The sequence below is a fragment of the Antennarius striatus genome, chromosome 1 (assembly GCF_040054535.1).
Source record: "Antennarius striatus isolate MH-2024 chromosome 1, ASM4005453v1, whole genome shotgun sequence".
NCBI lineage: Eukaryota > Metazoa > Chordata > Actinopteri > Lophiiformes > Antennariidae > Antennarius > Antennarius striatus.
This window is the reverse complement of record NC_090776.1, coordinates 766115-780663: the sequence shown is the minus strand read 5'-3', so window position 1 is coordinate 780663 and position 14549 is coordinate 766115. Positions and strand designations below refer to the sequence as shown.

At 45.0% G+C, this 14549-nt stretch overlaps 2 protein-coding genes across 6 annotated transcripts; one reads left to right on the top strand and one right to left on the bottom strand.

The window, feature by feature from the left end:
• Positions 1-542: 542 nt before the first annotated feature.
• Positions 543-14380, bottom strand: LOC137594974 (N-acetyllactosaminide alpha-1,3-galactosyltransferase-like). Of its 5 annotated transcripts, none has more exons than XM_068314735.1 (5): positions 4252-4302; positions 3506-3583; positions 3305-3388; positions 1963-2100; positions 543-1494 (listed from the first exon to the last, which is right to left on the bottom strand). In XM_068314735.1, the coding sequence occupies exons 1-5, from the start codon at positions 4254-4256 to the stop codon at positions 816-818; spliced, it is 984 nt and encodes a 327-aa protein (XP_068170836.1). In that variant the 5' UTR covers positions 4257-4302; the 3' UTR covers positions 543-815. The 5 variants fall into 5 exon arrangements, with proteins under 5 accessions (XP_068170836.1, XP_068170827.1, XP_068170843.1 ...); XM_068314726.1 differs by having other exon boundaries at positions 3506-3592; positions 4252-4287; XM_068314742.1 differs by lacking the exon at positions 3506-3583 and having other exon boundaries at positions 4252-4288.
• LOC137602358 (N-acetyllactosaminide alpha-1,3-galactosyltransferase-like) lies at positions 6355-10630 on the top strand. Its single transcript, XM_068325036.1, has 4 exons — positions 6355-6413; positions 8846-8929; positions 9664-9837; positions 9949-10630. Exons 1-4 carry the CDS (start codon positions 6355-6357, stop codon positions 10628-10630), a joined length of 999 nt encoding a protein of 332 aa, XP_068181137.1.
• Positions 14381-14549: the final 169 nt, after the last annotated feature.

Genomic DNA, 14549 nt, shown 5'->3' with positions numbered 1-14549 from the left:
AGAGCGTTCTTTCTCCTGTTTTCCTGCTCCAACTCCCTCTAAAATGACATGAAACAGGAGTTGACGAGATAACGGATTCTCTAGTAACGGAGAAGTCAAGCAGCTGTGGACAGATAGACGGGACGGGCCGACGCCTTGTTGCCTTGGAACAGAGATGTGATCATCGCCAGCATCAAAATCAATCCACACACATGTACAGGCTGTACCCAGGAGAGACCACCGAGCACAACGCTGATACTGAGACAGTGGGGCAACAGGTGATTGCCCAACTCAGAGATCTGGAGGTAATCTTGGATCCGGATTATTGGATTAAAACAATCAATATAAAGACCGCAGAAAAGTTTAAACAGCATCTGCTCTGTTTGTTCTTCCTGATGCTCTGCCCAGGAAATCCTGACGGACAAGTGTGACCTTATCTCCACTGAGCTGCTAAATGACATCGACCATGATAAGGACAGTGGACAGTGATAAGGACAGTGGACTGCGGTCCACTGTCCTTATCACTGTCCACTGTCCGTGTTTTGACATCAAGACAGCTTTTACTGAAATATAATTTCCATTGTTGGAGTCAAGTGTTTGTTCAAGATAAGTTCAGACTGTTGACCTCCCAAAGCTCACACTCACACCAACTACATGGTCCAGACTCTAGGGTTTGAGCCACCAACCTCCTGTTAATGGATTAAGTGGATGACTGCTCTACCATCGAGATTTACCTGAGACAGGTAAAAGGCCAATGATATCAGAAGAAGACTTCCTCTCCTGTCCAGAGGAAGCCAAGGTCCTACCAGTCCTTGACAGTTTTTCTACCCTCCTGATCAAACACGGGTTTGTCTGTAATGTTTTTTGACCCAGACCAGGCGGGTGACCCAGATGTTGATGTCATAAAGCCTCCTGTCCCAGCAGTACTCGGGGGAGAGGACCCGGGTGGGTTTGTGAAGCCAGTAGTACTTGTTCAGATGACTCTCATCGTGCCACACCGCCTCCACCTTGTTCTTCTTGTCCTCCATGATGCCTGCCAAGCAGGCTTCTGTCAGATTCTTCATGTTTTCCCACGAGCCTCCAAAAAGGGCAGCGTGGTAGTAGAAATCTCCGGTTTCTAAGAAAGCCTGTGACGTGGGTCTCCTTTCATAGGTGAACCGGTGCTGCGGTAGTGTGTAAAAATGGGCATGAAGTAAAGCCACAGAATCACCCAGAGCCTCGGAACCAAACCTTCCAGTGAAGACCTGATCGACGTCGAAGCAGAAGACGTAGTTACAGTGGTGACGGATGTCCGACTCGATGAATTCTGCTAATGTTTTCATGCGCATCATGGAGACGTCCTGCCATCGGGGGTGTTTCTCCACCTGGAGAACCTTCATGCTTCGCCAAGGACCAAGCTCCATCTTTGGTACTTTTTCTGGGTAGTCCGTGAACACGTAATACGTCACTGATAGACCCAACATAAAGTGCTTCTCAGCAGAGGTCAGGAAGTTGTGGAGGTAGAATTCCAGATACCTTTGGGAGGAGACAGAGAAAATAGACAGGAAGTGTTCAAACACGTGTGTGAATGTCTCTGGAGGCATGAGAGAAGAGTCAGGAGAAAGACTTCACAACCGTCAGAACCTCAGGGGGACAAGACGAGGTTCCTACTGTTGGTTTTTACTGCAGATATCAACACGATCACCGTGTTTGATGGTTCTGAGAGCAGCTGCTTCCAATCACACCTTCGATTCAGTCCAAACTGGTTACTGACGGCCCTCAAATCCCCAATGAGTTGATTACGATGTTCCTCAATAGATCGGTATTCGGCCATCAGTTAACAGACATTCATACCCGTGTCCAGGTTGTGAGGACTGTCTTACCTACTGGTCTATGTGATGTTTGAGCCCCTTCCCCCCTAAAAAACCCTCTCTGCCTCCCCAGTGGTGGACGTGTGGGTGTTCCTCAGTCTGGTGTAGATGGACAAGGAGCAAACAAACCAACCTGCCCACAGCGAACACGGCGAGGGCCACGGACGAATTGGCTTCAAAGTGAGTTTGGTCGTGAAGGTCAGGGTCGAACATTCCCTCCCAGATGATGGGAGCATCCCAGGAAGTGTGTGTTGGAACATCCTGTCGGGCCCTGAAAGGACAGGTGATAATGAGAAGACATCAGATTTCCTTTTGCTTGTCTGTTAAACAAAACAGACAAAAGACAGACTTATCAAACCTGTTATCATTTTATCTCGACTCATCGTCGTACCTTTACCTCCTCTGTAAACCCGTCACACGAAAGGTGCACAAAAACAGTCCCAGTTTCAAGGAAAGTTTAAACAAAATACAGCAAAATTTTACTTTGGTGTGGGATATGTACAGATTTAAAACTTCATCTCCAATTGGATGAGACTTACTGGGCAACACCAAGACATCACCAAAGTTTACTCGCTTGTCTTGGGCAATTAATCTTTGCTGAATATCTGTCCAATGAGAATGTACTCCTACCAGAACCCAACAATCTGGACCAAAACAGAACCAAATAAAGACACAACATCGTGACTTCAGTCCCAATCGGACTCTCAGCACCAAAGCCTGAAGCTGACAAACGAGATGCTGAAAATCTCTCGCTCCTCCTTTGTGCTGGAGACCCACTTGAAGCTTTGAGTCAACAGGAGGAACGCCGAAGCAAACATCCTCCAGGTGGGACAAAAGTCCGACATCCTGTTCAGGTGTTAACATTCACACCTTTGAACAAAGAACTACACAACGTGTGTGTTCCCTTCTGTTGTACTCATCATCACCGTCCTGCCTGGTGCTGAGTTCATCCAATCCTGAGGAGGCGTGGCCTCAGTACGATTTGTGACCCAACCCAGTACAAGATACCAAACTGTTCCACAGTTCTACCAACTGTAGAACTGTGGAAGAACCCTACTGAACAGTAAAAGATGAGTGTGTGTTCAGGTGTGTGTTGGGTTTGGGTTATTACGGATTAAATCAGGAGCGAGCAAACTACGGCCCGTGGGCCACATGCGGCCCGTTGGGGTTTGTAATCCGGCCCGCCAGACTTGCTTGAACTATATCAGTAGTTTCAGAAATAAAGACAGTTTTAAAACATTTTTCACAATAATTCTTGTGTATGTTTGCTTTCCTGTCGTTTAAAGGCCAAAACCTTTTATATGATGGTTTTTACGTGTCATTTGCATCAAAACAAGTAAACACTCCGTCCATCTGCTCCTCAGCTGGACCATCCCGTCTAAACTGTTCACATCTTCTGAAACAACACAGTTCCTTCTCCCAGGAAGCTGAACTTGTTGGTGTGTCAGCTAAAACCAAACGGTGTGACGTCTCACCCAAAGTTAAGCGTGTGGTCTAAATAGACGTAGAACCTCCCGTCCCTGTGATCGGTCCTCACAGGTGTGACCTCCATCGACGAGCTGCAATAAAAGAGAAGGACAGAAGAATGAACACCATGACGACGGAGACAAAGCAGGTACGTCTGGAGAAACTTTGCATGCGTGTCAGCAATGGCAAGAAGGTTGTAACTGACTTACAAATGAATGTTATACTGAGTAATGATGATAGTGACGGCCACAATAATGTAGAAGATCCCAAGAGTCGCCTTCAAGGAGCTGGAACGACTCAAGAAGCAGAGAACAATCAGATGAAGGGAACGTTTAGCTGGTGTTCTGATCTCAGCTGCTGTCCATTCTGTCCAGCCAAGCTGGACGAGGGAGACAGGCCTACCTCTGGGACACGCTAACACAGGGCTTTCTGAGTGGCAGTGCCAACAGGAAGTCAAACAAAGAGAGGGGTGTCGGTTCACTTCCTGTTTGATGTCAAGGTGCCCTTGAGCAGCGAACCCAAAAGCTGCTCCGAGGGTGACGCTACATGGCTGCCCAACACACACACACACACACACACACACACACACACACACACACCTGGGCAGGAAGTGTGTCAACCCGTGTAGAGAACACGGTACCATGGCTGCTTTGCTACCCGAGACTTCCTGTTAAAGATGGGATTTGATTGGCTCTGCTGCTGGTCACAGTTACTAATGGGGCCCTGATGAAGACTATCTCTATGCAGGACTAGACTAGACCTGACTTCTAGACCATCCTGTCACCCACACCTCTCAGTGATGAGGAGCTGTACCTGGCTACGTTAGCCTGATGCTAGCTGCTATCCTTTCTCCCCACTGGGGGTTCATAAAGATCTTAAATCTGAAGTCAGGAACGACACAACCAGGTTCAGACTGAACACATTCAGGGAAACAATGAAGGTGAGAGACAGGTACCTCATATCTGGTTCAGGATCTGGTCCAGGATCTGGTTCAGGATGCAGCACAGCAGCGATCAGCGACCAGCAGAAGAGTCTTCAGCTCCTGACGGCCTCCCAATTTAAAGGTCCACCTGGAGTGGGCGTGGCCTGTGGGCTGTTTATCACTCCCACCTGAGGCGTTAGTTGTAAGGAGATTAAAATAGGAGATCATGTGACCCGTGTCTGTGTCACCGTGTTTGAACTCTAGAAGACGACCTGGTCAGGATGGGGGCTGAATCCAGGAACTGGTCTGTTTGGTAAAAACACCAGACGGGATGTGAACCCATGATCAGGGTGACCTGATGGCCGACATGCAGTCACGTTGGACGGGTGTGTGTCAACTTATTGGTAATGAAAACCAAATAATGTGGTACCAGGACCTCCAGAACACACACACACACACACACACACACACACACACACACACACACACACACACACACACACACACACACACACACACACACACACACACACAGGTCTGAGAATAGAAGGCTGCTCTCAGGACGGTTTTGGTTCTGTTGTTTGTCCCATGTCTTCCATGCCGGTACCACCGGGGGGGTGTACCCTTACCCTGACCACTAACCCTCAGCCATGCCAACTGGGAAGGTCGACCTGATCCACCCAATTCTTTCTCTGAGAAGGTGAACTGGTTACAGGATCCTGGAGTGGTTCAGCAGGTGTCCAGGTCTGACGCACACACCAGGATGTCATCGACACACCGACTCACCCTGGTAGTGACTTTATTCACTAAACTTCATTTATATGTATTTAAAATGTTCAGATGTGATCACAGCCAACACAGTCTGGACGCTATCTGACCTCGTTGCCACTCACCCCCCACTATCTCACGCATCATCAACTCCACACTTATTCCAAAAATGTCTCCCCTGATGGAAGCCTAGCTGACGGGTCAAGTGTCAACAGAGACAAATACAGTGGTACCGGAAGAAATTGCGTAAGTAGAAGATTTCGTAAGTAGAGACGCGTTTTCCAGGCAAATGCCCTAATCTGTTCCAAGCCCACAAAAATTCCGACGTAAATGTTTTATAAAGCATAAAAATGCATCAAAACATGTAACACTTACAGTATTTTCCGCACTATAAGGCGCACTGGACTATAAGGCTCACCCTCAATAATTTGTTTGTTTCATAATTTATTTCATATATAAGGCGCACCGGATTATAAGGCGCACACAATAAAAAATAAAATTTATTTGATAAACTGCAGCGGCTGTAGTTGCGTAATCCGTCCACTAGATGGAGCCGCGCTGCTCAGACAGTCATGATTGCATTCAGGACTTCCTGACTACCTCTGAATGGCCCCTATTGTCATGTCAATAATCCATTCTGAGCCTCATCAAGGAAACCTGATCACTTGATCACTTTGTCATCTTAGAAAGAAGTCAACACGGCTTTTTTTTTTCAGCGATCATGTTTTTAACCAATATTAATATGAATATTAATCCATATATAAAACGCACCGGATTACAAGGCGCACTACGGGTTTATGAGAAAATTTTAGGCTTTTAGGTGCGCCTTATAGTGCGGAAAATATAAATAGATGAGAGTTGTGCATAACGTAAAAAACAAAGAATAAAGAATAATAATGATGGTCATTTACCTTTTAACTGCTGTCCTCATTGTTTTTTGCCCTCTTTGGTTCATGCCCTCTTGCCCCCCCATGAACAACAGAGTGAATTCCAGTCCTCCTTCTGAACTTCTCCAACCACCCACGCGACGCCTTAAACTCCTTAAACTTCCTTTAGTTTTAATAACGTGGTGATTGTAGATGCATTACGGCCATATTCTTTGGTGAGATCAACCAAACGCATCCCTTTTTCAGGCTTTTCTATCATCTCTTGATTTGTTTGTACGGACAAAAAAACTCTTTTCTTCGTCTTTTCTTTTCCTCTTTTCTCCGTCACTTTCTTGGGGTCCATAGTGAATACTCTACAAGTTAATATATTTATGTAAAACTATCAGAACACCTCAGGGGTCGAGGGCCTAATGACGAGGACGCTGCATAGACACCTATCTAGCTCCACACAGAGGTCCCTCTGAGCCAATGGGATGCCAGGATGATACTAGGTAACAGCCAATGGCAGAGCAGCTATGAGAATGTTGTGTTCAGGAACCTGTGGGAGCTGAGAGTATCAGCCGATACTGTGTTTTTACATTATGTAAGTCGAAATTTCTTTCGTAAATAGAGGTAATATTTTCCTGCTGAGAAATTTCGGAAGTAGAAAATTTCATAAGTAGAGACATTCGTAAGTAGAGGAACCACTGTATGTGAATGGAGGTGCTAGCTAGCTAGCATGGAGGTAACACAGAGAGCAAAGGTCATCCTGGTACACTGTCACCAGCAGTTGGATTAACTCCTCCGTCTCACCTCCGTGGTTCTGCAGAAACCTGAAGATCAGTGACCATCAGCCTCAACAGTCGTCGTAGATGATCCTGAACCCAGAACCGAGACCAGAACCTAGAACCCAGAACTGAGACCAGACAGCGAAGCCACTGTTAGCTTTGTCACTGCTCCACTGGGAAAGGGTAATTACACTTCCTGACCAGCAGGTGGCAGCAGCGCGCTGACATCTGCATGTGAGGTGACACAAACTGTCACAAATAGAGAATGCAGGGAGGGGTTACACACACACACACACACACACACACACACACACACACACACACACACACACACACACAAACAGTGTTTTCTCGCAGTGTGTCCAGCTGTTGTTGGTCACCTGATCCAGGCCACACCTACCAATATAAAATGAAGAAAAGACGAACTAACGACAGGTCAATCAGTTAATCAGTAATCTCTACTGGGTAATCAGTTTGTGGTGACGACACGTGTTGGAAGTAAAGCCTGTTTACTCCCTGTAAACGGAGCCCCACCAGTAGAGATGGTACTGGTGGGGCGAGCAGCAGCACTGGGTCGTCATGGCGACCAGGAGGTCGATAACACCTGAACACGTGGATGAACGTTGTGTCCACTGATGAGTCTACTGCTGCGGTGAACTTTTACTGTTTTTACATTGAGCACTAATGTGAACCTTGGCTAGCAGCTGGACGTGATTGGTCGGGATCAGTGTAAATCATGAATATTCTATTTTGTATCATCACTGATTGAAACACTGCAGGTAAAATAAGGAGAAGAATGATTGTGTGGAGCTTAAAACCTTGTTAGGACGCCACACTCAGGAGTGACGTCCTCTGAATATTACATGTTGCTTCATCCTCTTGTAGACAATTGCAAATAGAATTATGACTAAAAGAGAAAGTGGTTAATGGTTCTAAAAGGTTATAGAAATGTTGGAAATTAACTTCTGATCAACCCAAACCCTTATCCTAACTCTGACCCGAACCCAAACCCGAACTCTTATGCTACCCCGACCACTAAGCTTAACCCAAACCCTTATCCTAATCCTTATTCTAACCTGAACATTTATGCTAACCCAAACCCTTATCCTGAATGGAACCCTAACCCAAACCCTTATCCTGAATGGAACCCTAACCCAAACCCTTATCTTAATCCAAGCCTTTATCCTAAACCCAAACCATAATCTTAACCTGAACCCTGATCCAAACACGAACCTCTGCCACTGACACTATAAATACTTCGTGCTAAATGTCGTGGCGGTGAAAACTGTTTGTTTAAACCTCTGGTCTCGCTGCTGTTTTGGGCGGCGAGTCTCAATCTGATCCTTGTTGACGCAGGAAAGAAGACCTGTGTGTCTTGTGCAGTCCAAACAATGGTGAATAGATACGGATCACGTGACTTTTCATGAAGATCTTAGGTGGAAGTGATACACAACACTGACCCACACACGCCCCACAGGCCACGCCCACTCCAGGTGGACCTTTCAAATGGGACGAAAACAGAGGCGTCAGGAGCTGATGACTCTTCCTGCTGGTCGCTGTGCTGCATCCAGCTGCACCACATCCTGGACCAGATCCTGGACCAGGTCCTGAACCAGATATGAGGTACCTGTCTCTCACCTTCATTGTTTCCCTGAATGTGTTCAGTCTGAACCTGGTTGTGTCGTTCCTGACTTCAGATTTAAGATCTTTATGAACCCCCAGTTGGGATTGATAACTGTTCTCTAAACTGTCCTCCACTTCATGGGGGTTGGGGGTGCTCAAGGGCACCGTGACATCACTCAGGAGGTGAACCAACACCCTTCTGTTTGACTTCCTGGTGGAACTGCCACTCATAAAGCACTGTGCTAACATGTTAGCGTGTCTCAGAGGAAAGCCCGTCTCCCTCGTCCAGCTTGGCTGGACAGAATGGACAGAACCTCCTCCACTGAATGCTGAGATCATCAGAACACCAGCTGAAACGTTCCCTTCATCTGAATGTTCTCTGCTTTTTAATATTCCAGCTTCAGGAGGGCGACTCTTGGAATCTTCTGCTTCACTGTGGCCATCTCCATCATTGTTACGTTATATTTAAAGTCAGTGACAAACTTCTTACTATTTCTGACATACACAAAGTTTCTAAGGACATACGTGGCTTTGTCTCCATCGTCATGGTGTTCATTCTTCTCTTCTTCTCTTTACAACCAGATTGTGGATTGAGGGCAAACTGCTGAGGACCAATCAGAAGGACGTGAGGCTCTACGTCAATTTAGACCACACGCTTGACTTTGGGTGAGACGTCACACCGTTTGGTTTTAGCTGCATCGTCAGAAGAAAGTTTACAAGGAAAGTTCCTGAGGAACAATTAATTGCAGTGTAAACACAACATAGATCAGATTAGATTGACCTTTAAGGTCTCTGGTGAACACAGTCGTCAATGACTTCAACCACCCATGACGATGGTTTTGGAGTCAAACATAGAAGACTTTAGATGCCTCCACTACAGCCGGTTAGACATGAAGATTGAACCTCGAGGAGGACATCATCTGGATGATGACACGTCCTGAAAGTTTCCCTCGTGTTCCACCTGGACAGGGTTTGGACTCAGTGTCTCCGGGGCCAGCGTCTAGTCATGGATGTTGGGATGTGGTTGGAGCAGGTTTAGTTCTGAGGGGTCAGGCTCCAAGGAAATGTCTTCACCTAAAATTGTCTGCATTTAGAATATAACCAATTTAGAGATGTTTGAAGGAGAGTAGCGACCACCGGCCCTTGTTACTGCTCACAGCTCAAATGTCCAGCTGCTGTCCTAGAGTCTGGTCCAGTTGGGGATGAAGTTTTAAATCTGAGGGGATGTTTTGCTGAAGTTTGGGTGAACGTTCAGGGTGATGGGACCTCATTGGTGGTGAAGGCTGGGCTTCGGGGGTTAATCCTGTCAGTCTGATGATACCAGAACAGATTTGGCTCCATGTTTCTCTTGTCTGTGAAAACATCTAGACACACATAGAGGACAAGAGAAACTAGACCAGTGTTGAACATTTGCGTGTTTTCTTCTGTCCTTTCAGGGCCAGAAAAGATGTTCAAACACAAACCTACTGGCGAGCCCCCATCATCTGGGAGGGAATGTTTGACCCTGATCTCTACGACCAAACTCATATCCAAAGGCGTTCCTGTGTGGCCCTCGTCGTCTTCGCTCTGGGCAGGTTTGTTCTACGTTAAAGACAAATCACTGACTCTGTTTACACCTGTCTCTGGCTTTGGAAAAGGTCTTGATGGAAACCCTTCCTGTCTATTTTCTCTGTCTCCTCCCAAAGGTATCTGGAATTCTACCTCCACAACTTCCTGACCTCTGCTGAGAAGCACTTTATGTTGGGTCTATCAGTGACGTATTACGTGTTCACGGACTACCCAGAAAAAGTACCAAAGATGGAGCTTGGTCCTTGGCGAAGCATGAAGGTTCTCCAGGTGGAGAAACACCCCCGATGGCAGGACGTCTCCATGATGCGCATGAAAACATTAGCAGAATTCATCAAGTCGGACATCCGTCACCACTGTAACTACGTCTTCTGCTTCGACGTCGATCAGGTCTTCACTGGAAGGTTTGGTTCCGAGGCTCTGGGTGATTCTGTGGCTTTACTTCAAGCCTACTTTTACAAAGTTCCACAGAAGCGGTTCACCTATGAAAGGAGACCCACGTCACAGGCTTTCTTAGAAACCGGAGATTTCTACTACCACGCTGCCCTTTTTGGAGGCTCGTGGGAAAACATGAAGAATCTGACAGAAGCCTGCTTGGCAGGCATCATGGAGGACAAGAAGAACAAGGTGGAGGCGGTGTGGCACGATGAGAGTCATCTGAACAAGTACTACTGGCTTCACAAACCCACCCGGGTCCTCTCCCCCGAGTACTGCTGGGACAGGAGGATCCGAGACAAGAAGGACATTTTGGTCACCCGCCTGGTGTGGGCCAAAAAACATTACAGACAAACCCGTGTTTGATCAGGAGGGTAGAAAAACTAGATCTTGAAATGTCTTGTTTTCTATTAGTTAACTTGTTGGACCAGAATAATTTTAAACTCACCAACTCCTGTTTCTTTCATTTTAGCACCAGTTAGCATCACAGCTAAGCAAATGTTCGCCATTGACAGACTTGAATAGGTGAATCAATCAGAAACAATGTCTACCATCAGGTGTCTGTTTCACAAAGCAGGTTTAACAAACCCTGGGTAAAACCTGTGACTCTGGTTTGACTTACCCTGAATAAACTCAGGGTTTCTGGTTTCACAAAGGCTGTCCAGCTGTTAGTTTTAGTAGCCCAGGGTAAGTTCACCCGCAGTTTAGCAGATGTGACACAACTCTAAAAAGCCATCCTCAATGGGTTAGCATGACAACCGAGGAGAAGCACTCCGCGTACTTTACAGCACTCAAAGTTCACAGTTTAATCACAAAGACTTTGAAGGCATTTTCCAAAGACAGAGCAACATCGCTGAAGCTGCAAAGAAGAGGAAGATGGGAGGAAATTGGGCATATGCACGCTACAAAAACTGTTCACAAGAAGAGTTTTCATGCCAAAGCGTATACCTACATTATCTACGAAGTGAAATCAAGAGCTGACATGTAGCTCGTTTGCAAGATTTCCTTGATAGTAGCTAAAACTGCTTTAGTTCTGACGTCGATAGCTGTGGCATTGTGCTGCTGGTAACAGCTTTTAGGCATTCCAACTTTTATTTCCTCTTTTAGTCACGTGATACACACAGGAGTTGATAATTGATGAACGATAAAAGAAATTAACAAGTAATCAAAGAAAACAGAGGTGGTCTAACACACATCAAATATTAATTAGATCTTATTAATAGTTCTCTTCCCATTACTTGAATTCTGGTGGAAAACAGAACCAAATGTAGCCTCCACTGAAGTACGAACACATTGTCACGCTGTTTAACAGAGCATGGATGGACAGGAACAGAAGGATCCCTCAACACCCAGTGCACAGACTGACACAGTGCAAACACCAGAGTTTCATTCTATAGAATTCATATACAACTGTACGCTTTAATGTCTTCCTCATGTATCCCCAGAAATCTGTTAAAGAAGTTTATAGAATTTACTTTCCTAACAAATACAGAAAAGAGATAAAGAAATGTTTTACTTGCATCTCCTGATTAGGAGGGCAGATCTGGAAATAAAAATACCGGAGCACAAGCTAGAGGTGGGTGATGGTCACAGGTGAATCGTGTTGACTATTAGAATGTTAACTGTTGGAACTATACAAAAAAAAAGCTTTTTATTTCTAAGAAATAAAGATGACCAAATGAAACGTGTATTGTATGTTTGGGGCGGCAGTAGCTGAGTCCACTGCGTGTTCAGAAGTTCTGTTGGTCCTGGGTCAGTGTCATGGTCAGCAGCCTCGGTTACCATGGGTAACCATGGTACTCCAGCAAAAAGACATCAAAGTCTCTAAGCCATCAAAGTCTCCTGTGATGAATAGTGGATATTTAGAGTGGATGGACAAAGTGAATTATTGTTGACCTTTAGACTACTGACCACGTTACAGTCTGTTGCTCAGGTAAGACTCATCATACATGTGTGAGTCAGGAACCGACCCAGAACAGGTCAGGATTACTCCTTTGAGCCTGAGTTAAGTTACATCCCTTTGTGAAACCAGAAACCCTGGGTTTCTTCATTTCAGGGTTAACATATCCAGAGTTTAATTAAACCTGCTCCGTGAAACAGACCCCATGTTGATGTACCCACCAAGTTGTAAGAGTCTTGTATATACAGTATATATTCATTATAAAATAAATAACCACTTTATTTTTATTTTTTTTTTTGCCAACAGGTTATATATATATAGAGAGAGAGAGAGACAGAGAAAGTTATCCATTTAGTTCAAATATATTCAGTAATTTGTAAGTTTTTATTTCCATACACATATCCAAACCAATCCAATCTTTATTTGTTGAGCACTTTACACCAACCACATATGCATACGTAAACACACACACACACACACACACTATATATATATATATATATATATATATATATATATATATATATACACACACACTATATGTAAATATATGTATACGTATATATATATAACATCCATATATACATATGTGTATATACACAAATATATATATAATGTATAATTTGTGTAATTATATTAAATATATAATTTATGTGTATATATACATAAAGTCTTTTCTGCACTATAAGATACATTGGACTATAAGGCGCACCTTTAATGAATTGATTATTTTTATAATTTCATATATAAGGCACACTGGACTATAAGGCGCATTAAAATAAAAAAATTAAAATAGATTTAAAAAACTAGTGGCTGTAGTTGCGCTATCCGTCCACTAGATGGAGCATTCATGACTGAGTACCTTTAGTCAGCTGTGAACGACCCCTATTGTTATGTCAATAATCCATTCTGAGCCTCATCAAGGAAACCTGATCATTTGATCACTTTGCCACCTTAGAAAGAAGTCAACACGCATATTAACAAACCTGACATTAAAACTGGTTAAATTCATTACGAGTGCAGTCAGTGCCAACAGAGCGGATTATTTCCTGATCTGAAGTTCGAAGCAGATATTTAAGCTCCGACGTTCGTCTTCGTTTATTAATTAAATTTTTTTTCGATCGATCGGTAGTCCAGTCGGAGGTGAGCTGCAGCTATTTGCTGCTGTGTGTCCTCAACAATTTTTAACTAGTTTTTAATGTCAGGCTGATAATTTACTGTCAAACGTGACGCTGTTTTACTCCTAGAACTGACTTTAACGTCGGTGTCGTATATATACAGTATATATATACATTTATATATATGGTAATCCCTCGTTACTCACGGTTAATGCGTTCCAGGTCCACCCGTGAAAAATGAAATTCCGCACTATAGCAACAAACTATTTTATTCATTCATCTGCGCTTCATCCGCCGCAGCGGGTCACGGGGAGCTGGAGCCTAACGCAGCTGGCATAGGGCGTGAGGCGGGGGACACTCCGGACATGATGCCAGTGCACCGCAGAGCCACACACAAAGACGGACAACCACACACACACACACACACACACACACACACACACATACACACTCACTCCTAAGGGCAATTTGGGACCGGCCAATCAACCTGAAGCACACGTTTCTGGAGGTGAACCCGGAGAGAACCCAGTAATTTAAACGTTTCTGAACCCCCCCATACTGATATGAAACCACCTTCTATCTGTCTTACCTTTAACACGCTGTCAGACTGTTTAAAGCACTGGTGTATTAAAGTCTTCCTGTAATAAACTGAAGTCTGCTGCGCTCCGTGAGTCTCAGAACGTGGCGCACTTCGATGCTGTCAGCCAATAGCACGCGTGTATGCTATCACATGACTACCTACTAAAAATCGGCTTCAAACATCGTTAATGAAGCCGATTAACGATGTTTGATCAAAACCCACATCACGCTGTATCCAAGAATGTGTCAGGCCAATCACGGAGCATCAAAAAACCCTTCATCCATTCCTATGCAGAGGAAGAGGAAGGTGGACCCTCACCTTCTGCCCCTGGAGCTGCTGGTTCCAGCTGTCGGTCGTGTTTGGAATCTCCTAACCGCCACCGGGAGCTTCGACGCGTCGAACATCTTTGTCTTGACTTCCTGTTTGTTTCCTGTTTGGTTCTGAAGGATGAATCCACAGCTGCTGGCTGTTCTTCTGGCTTCTTCTCTGGTCACATGTCTCTCCTCACCTGTGTTCATCAGGTAGGTCCCCCTAGTGGCTAGCTGTTAGCGCTGGCTACAGTTAGGGTTAGGAGCTCGACGACGTGTGGAGACAAGCTAACGGTTGATGTGAAGCACATCTGGTCAAAACGGATGTCAGCTGACCCGTAGCCTGATTCGATGTGAGCTAACCCAGAAAGGAAGCTGC